We start from the raw sequence: 6,281 nt of genomic DNA, 5'->3' as shown, positions 1-6,281 counted from the left end.
CTGCCCCGGGATCTGGTGGCCCGCCCCTGCTCCCGCCCTGGCGGCCGAGCGGGCGCTGGACGGCCCCTCCTGCCTCGGCCGGCCGCCCAATCAGCAGGCGCCCCCCGCCCGGCCCGCCCCCTCCCCCTCTGGTGACAGAAAGTCGGCCCAGCAGATGAGGAAGTGGCCGGCAGGCGGCCCTGGGGACTTCTCGCCCGCCCTGATCCCTCGGATCCCTCCGAGCCATCCACTGCTGCCCACCCGGCACCCACTGGTGAGTGTGGACCGTCCATGGTTCCCCACGTGTCAGCGCCCCCTGCCTGGTGGCCAGCCCTGCCCTGCCCTCCCTGCCCTGCCCTGCCCAGGCTGTGGGCGAGGCTGCTCTGGGGAGAGTGGGTGGGAGGTCCCAGATGCTGGGGCCGGCCCGCCCAGCACACTCCCTCCCCCAGCACCTTGGCCCCTGACCCCCATTTGCTCACACCTAGTGTTGTGTCCCCCCCCTCCCCGCCCCCGGGTCTTGCCACCTCCGTGCGTCCTCCATTCCCTCTTCCCCTTCCTTTTCTTTTGCTGGTGCCCTTTTTCCTTTCCATCCATCTTAAAGGAAGGAACTGGCCGGGTTCCACTGGGAGGGACACACCGGGGTTTCCCTCAAGCTTGGGGAGAGATCCTTTCCAGAAGTCTGAGTCCCTCCTGTCCTCCAGGGTTCCTGTGTGTGTCAGCCCTTGTATGTGTAGGGCAAAGGGGGGTGAACTGGGGGAGGTGGTTGAGGGAGATAAGGAGCTGGCAAGCTCACATGTGTCAGAGAGGAACTGTGTGAGAGCACATGCCTAAGTGCTAGGCCCTACTCCAGCTTAGGCCACCGACAAATGTGACTGTGGGTGAAGAAATGAGGAGCTGTATGTTTAGGAGGGAGGCATGTGTCTGCTTGTGGTGTGAGTGACAAGATGTTTGTGCACCTCTCCAGGTGTGTGTCTGGTGAAGTGTGAGTGCCACTGTGAGTGTAGTCCCTTGGCAGGTGTGAGACTTAGGAGCCTGGCATGGCATAGTGCCATGGAGGCCTGTTTGGGTGGGGTGTGGGGAGGGGTAGGGCAATTGTGGCCAGCAGATGTGTGGGATGCATGAGGATATGTGTTAGCCCCTGGCATAATGTGCATGTCTCAGGGGTGGTTGAGAGCTGTTTGGGGCAGGTGTGGATTGCAGGGCTGGGGGCCTTGAGGTAGGTGTGTGGATGGAAGGCACTTGGAGCACTTAGGTTATTGGGCAATTACCTGGGCCCTCTGGGACAGAGTCTCCTGGGATTAGGCTGAGACTTTGTGTCCCTGTAAGCCTTCCCCTGACATGCCTCCCAGCTCTGAGGAGGAGGGGGCCTTGCATCAGGAATCCTGAGACATCCCCCATTCTCCCACCTCCTCACATACCACTGGCTTCTTTGCCCCTCCCTGGAAGGGAAGGGTGATTGTGTCCATTCTGAAATAGGACAAACTGAGAATTCGTGGCTGGTTTGGGAGAGGATGCTGGGTGTGGATTTTTAGCAATTCCTCCAGCCAGAGCATCGGCAAGAAGTTTCTGGAGAGCCTCATCTGGCTGGTCTAGAGTTGTGGGTGGTGAGTCTGGGGCCTTAATTGGCTTTCCCAATCCTGGTGGGTCCTGCTCCTCTAGGCATTGACCTGTGGCCTGGACCCGCCCTCCACCCCATGCCCAATGTAGTGGGCGGGCAGAGGGCGGGGCTGCTACTAGATCTAGTCAGACAGGTGGAGCTGCCAGGGCAGGAGTCTCAAAGAGCCAGGCTCCTGGAGAGGAAGGGCTCGCTGCTCCTCGGAGGGAGGAGAGCAAGCGGGAGAGCAAGAGTACCTGTGAGCAGTGGGGAGGAGAGAGACTGGAGGTGAGAGCACTGGAAAGCAGAGGGGAGGCCGGGGAAGAGGGCTTAGCAGGGGAGAGGAGGAACCCCAGGCCTGGAAGGGACAGAAAGGACCGGGGAGGAGAGAGGCCTGGCAAGGGACAGAAGGGGAGATAGGACTCTTGGAGGGACAAGAGGGACAGGACTGCTTGGGTGAAGAGAGGTCAAGAGAGGAGAGATTGATGGGGAGAATCCCCAGAGAGGAGTGACCTCTTGGAGCTGGAGTGGGGTAGGGTGGGGATGAGAATCTTTGGGGAGGAAGGGTGAGGAGGTTCACTGTGGAGAGGAGCTTGAGGGGATGGGCTCTGGAAGAGGGGAGGGGAAGGTGTGGAGAGGAAGGGTGGACTAGCCTTCTCCAGGCAGGCAGGATGCTGGAGGAACAGATGCTCCCAACCAAACTGCCTCCTTTTCTCTCAGTCACCAGCAATTCCTTTCTATCACGATGATTGCTTTTTTTTCTCCCTTCCTCTTCCTTGCTTCTTCCATCCCTCCATGCTGAGTTCAGGGCCTTGTGTATGCTAGAGAAATGCTTTACCACTGAGCTATATCCACAGACCGACCTTTTATCAGTGAGGTATGGGTTATCTGATTTTGTGTCTTGTCTCTGTGGGCTAAGTGCGGGATGGGGGCATGCAGTGGACCCTGTCTGATGCCCACCCTCAATCCCCCACAGACTCCGTAGCCAGGATGGAGGCTGTTGTAAATTTGTATCAGGAGGTGATGAAACATGCAGGTAAGCTGCTGTCCATCAGTCCTACCTTACCTTTCTCCCTGGGATCCCAAGATTAGGGCTGTGTCATAATGAAGAGTCCTTATGAATCACTTCACCCTTGGTGACCTAACTTCATGCCTGGTGAGGCCCTTTTGAACCCTGTGACCCTTTCTGACCCTTTGACCCCGTTTACAGATCCCCGGATCCAGAACTACCCTCTGATGGGATCCCCCTTGCTAATGACCTCTATCCTCCTGAGCTATGTGTATTTCGTCCTCTCACTTGGGCCTCGAATCATGGCTAATCGGAAGCCCTTTCAACTCCGTGGCTTCATGGTTGTCTACAACTTCTCACTCGTGGCACTCTCCCTCTACATTGTCCATGAGGTAGGCCAGAATGCCTAGGCTTTGGTTCTTGTCCAGCAGGATTAGGGGTAGGACATAGGGCCAGAGCATGGCATGTCTCCTTTCCAGAGGTTCAGCTAGTGAAGGGGAGAGTTTCTGGGAGAGAACTCGTCTAATCTGCACCCGTCCCTTAGTTCCTGATGTCTGGCTGGCTGAGTACCTACACCTGGCGCTGTGACCCTGTTGACTATTCCAACAGCCCTGAGGCGCTTCGGGTAAGTAGGGCCCCAGGTAAATCATAAGCTACCTGGAGAAAGGAGCATTTAGGATAAGGTCTGTGTGAGTGGCCAAACTACAGAGGCTTCTTTGGGTATTGTGTAATAAGACTGCCCTGGCTCCTTACAGATGGTTCGAGTGGCCTGGGTCTTCCTGTTCTCCAAATACATTGAACTGATGGACACAGTGAGTAGTTACAGATATTAGAACTTGGGGTGGAAAGGAAAGCCACGGCACTGAGCCTGTCTTCCTTCTTTTCTCAGGTCATCTTTATTCTCCGAAAGAAAGATGGACAGGTGACCTTTCTACATGTCTTCCATCACTCAGTGCTTCCCTGGAGCTGGTGGTGGGGGATAAAGTTTGCTCCAGGTGAGTAGTGAAGGACACTGGAGAAGAGAGTGGCCACTAGGAGCAAAGGCTTGTCTCCTGATTCTTCTTTCCCATCTCAGGAGGAATGGGCTCTTTCCATGCTATGATAAACTCCTCTGTACACGTTATCATGTACCTGTATTATGGATTGTCTGCCCTTGGCCCTGTGGCTCAGCCCTACCTTTGGTGGAAGAAACACATGACAGCCATTCAGCTGGTAAGGAGGGGCTTGGTGGGCCTATGACCAAATCCCCAACATCACTAGTATGGATCCTGCCTTTATCCAACCTGTCTCACCTTTGACCCCATCCCTCCCCATTCAACCTTTATCTTTTTCCATTCTTCCCAATCCTTAGTTCCTGACCCTTGTCTTTTTTTCTCCCAGGTCCAGTTTGTCCTGGTCTCACTGCACATCAGCCAGTACTATTTCATGCCTAGCTGCAACTACCAGTACCCGATCATCATCCACCTCATCTGGATGTATGGCACCATCTTCTTCGTGCTGTTCTCCAATTTCTGGTATCACTCTTATACCAAGGGCAAGAGGCTGCCCCGTGCAGTTCAGCAAAATGGAACCCCAGGCATCACCAAAGTCAAGGCCAACTGAGAAGCATGGCCTAGATAGCGCCCACCTAAGTGCCTCAGGACTGCACCTTGGGCAGCATCCATCAGTGTCCTCTCCACCTACGCCTATGACCAGGGCTCATGTGGTAAGGACTAAGATGGAAGACTGGCTCTCCCTTCCCCAGCTGGTCTACAGACACCATTGCTTCTATTCCTTCTCCCAGCCAGCTCCAGGGATGTGGCCTCACAGCCCCCTGCAAGCAGTGCTGGGGGCTGAAAGGGCTGGACGCTCCCCTCCCTGCCTTAAACTTGGGAGAGGAACACTCAGGGCTGGCCCCCACCAGGGTCTTGTGGTCATTCTCCTCACACTGAAGAGGTCAGCAATAATCTGTCACTCCCTCGATCCTGAAGCAGGAGCTTCTGGGCCAAAGGTCAGGGTGGGCAGCAGGCCTGGCAATACAGGCTGTGTACTCACTTGTGTCTTAATTAAAGTGACAGAGGAAATCACTGAGATTGTGTGGATATATGTGGGGGTACACAGCCAGCTTTAGCCCTGGGTTGTCTACAAACAGAAGGGCTGGGGAGGCTTTTGAAGTAGGAGACTCACAAGTTCAAGGTCAGCCCAGGTAACTTGAGATCATCTCAAAATAAAAATGAAGCTCAGTGGCATAACCCTTGCCTAACACCACAATGGGTGTTAATCCATAGTACCATCAAAAAAGGGAGGTGGGGTGGCAAATGCTCTAATCAGTGTGGGGGAGCCTCTAGGAAGCTTCCGTGACATGGCTCATGCAAGAAAAGAAATCTTTATTAGAAAAAATAAAAAAAACTGAGGTAACGGTCTGTCTTCATCTGATGCCTTGGTGGATAAGGCTACTTTTAGCTACACTGGCTTTTTCCCGCTCCTTCCGCCGGGCAGGGTCCAACTCAAAGCAGCGCCATAGCCGTAGTGTTTCATCTGCTGCTGCTGATGCCACTGTGGCCCCATCTGGGCTCATGGTCAGACTCAGGACCCGGGCTGTGTGACCTGTGGGGAGAGCAGTACATGTGAATATAGGCACATCCACAGCCCTCTAATTTTCTTAGTCACCTTGAAATAAAATTTAAATACCGTAAAATTCATCTTCACTTTAGTGGTTTGTAGCGTATTCACAAGGTTGTGCATCATTATAATACCACAGCATTTTAAATCATATTTCCCATTACCCTCACCAAAGCCCCTAGCAAACCATTCCTCTACTCTCTCAACATTTTATATGAATGGAATCACACAATGTGGACTCTGGCTTCTTTCACTTTGCCACCTACCTTTTAGCTCAGCCACCTTGGCCATGGTTGGGTACTTCCAAATAACCAGCTGGTTCTGGGCAAAGCCATGGCCTGAGATTAGCTCCTTGTAGTGGGAAGACCAGAGGATGGAACACACCTGTGGAAAAGAGCTGGCATGAGGGTGACATACAGCCAGGGCTACTCAAATTGGAACTGAGTCCATGCTAGTGTCACCCTGTCAGGTGCTACAGATTCAGACTAATGGTCATAGACTTTTACTAAAGGCCTTTGAGAAATTTTTGGATTATATGCTATACATGCGTTGGATGGGAGCCATTACAGGTACTAGACCACTCTGTGGAGTAGATAGGACAGATGGGAAGATATGTTTGGGAGGCTGAGCATGGTTATGCACTGATAATCTCAGCATTTGGGATACTGAAGCAGGAGGATCACTGCAAGTTTGGGACCAGCTTGGTAAAACTGAAACATCTTGATGAGGATGATGAAAGATTCTAGGAGGCTTTCAGATTTCAGAGTATGTTCTTCAATTCTGAAGCAATACAAGGAGGAACAGTACATTTCAGGGAGAAAAGGGGACATGACAGATTTTAATCTGGAACATAAGGAGGTGGTGATTCTTAGATGACCTAGAGTTGGAGATAAGCCTGACTTGGAAATGGGGGTTCAAGAATAGAGGTAAGTCAGAGGTTTGGGAGCTATTAGGTATCGAGCTGGAGTGTGTGGCTGTCCAGGAAGACCACAGAGAATAAGAACACATCTAGAGGGAGAGGCTGTAATAGTTTAAAAATAAAAGCAAGCCAGGCGTGGTGGTGCACACCTTTAATCCCAGCACTCAGGAGGCAGAGGC

At 53.0% G+C, this 6,281-nt stretch overlaps 2 protein-coding genes across 5 annotated transcripts in view; one reads left to right on the top strand and one right to left on the bottom strand.

Moving 5' to 3' along the window:
- Positions 1-113: 113 nt before the first annotated feature.
- On the top strand, positions 114-4,650 carry Elovl1 (ELOVL fatty acid elongase 1). 4 transcript variants are annotated; one of them, XM_008845350.3, is made up of 8 exons: positions 114-253; positions 2,550-2,609; positions 2,784-2,974; positions 3,127-3,207; positions 3,338-3,394; positions 3,472-3,577; positions 3,658-3,794; positions 3,963-4,650. In XM_008845350.3, the coding sequence occupies exons 2-8, from the start codon at positions 2,564-2,566 to the stop codon at positions 4,182-4,184; spliced, it is 840 nt and encodes a 279-aa protein (XP_008843572.1). In that variant the 5' UTR covers positions 114-253; positions 2,550-2,563; the 3' UTR covers positions 4,185-4,650. The 4 variants fall into 4 exon arrangements, with proteins under 4 accessions (XP_008843572.1, XP_029425371.1, XP_008843571.1 ...); XM_029569511.1 differs by lacking the exon at positions 114-253 and adding an exon at positions 1,760-1,861; XM_008845349.3 differs by lacking the exon at positions 114-253 and adding an exon at positions 2,214-2,450.
- Positions 4,651-4,934: 284 nt separating this feature from the next.
- The window catches only part of Cdc20 (cell division cycle 20), a 4,017-nt gene continuing 2,670 nt past the window's right edge, over positions 4,935-6,281 (bottom strand). Inside the window, exons 9-10 of the mRNA XM_008845351.3 lie at positions 5,450-5,567; positions 4,935-5,168 (exon numbers count right to left, since the gene is read on the bottom strand). Of these exons, the coding sequence (XP_008843573.1) occupies positions 4,990-5,168; positions 5,450-5,567 (297 nt within the window). The 3' untranslated portion in view covers positions 4,935-4,989. The remainder of the gene's footprint in view (positions 5,169-5,449; positions 5,568-6,281) is intronic.

Source organism: Nannospalax galili, unplaced genomic scaffold (assembly GCF_000622305.1).
Source record: "Nannospalax galili isolate Female #2095 unplaced genomic scaffold, S.galili_v1.0 scaffold1402, whole genome shotgun sequence".
NCBI lineage: Eukaryota > Metazoa > Chordata > Mammalia > Rodentia > Spalacidae > Nannospalax > Nannospalax galili.
Note: the sequence above shows the minus strand (reverse complement) of the source record. Positions and strands in the feature narration are given on the sequence as shown.

Coding starts and splice junctions, on each gene's coding strand:
- Elovl1 (XM_008845350.3), top strand. CDS start 2,564: ATGGAGGCTGTTGTAAATTTGTATCAGGAGGTGATGAAACATGCAG. Junction 2,975..3,126: donor CCCTCTACATTGTCCATGAG/GTAGGCCAGAAT, acceptor CCCGTCCCTTAG/TTCCTGATGTCTGGCTGGCT. Junction 3,795..3,962: donor ACATGACAGCCATTCAGCTG/GTAAGGAGGGGC, acceptor TTTTTCTCCCAG/GTCCAGTTTGTCCTGGTCTC.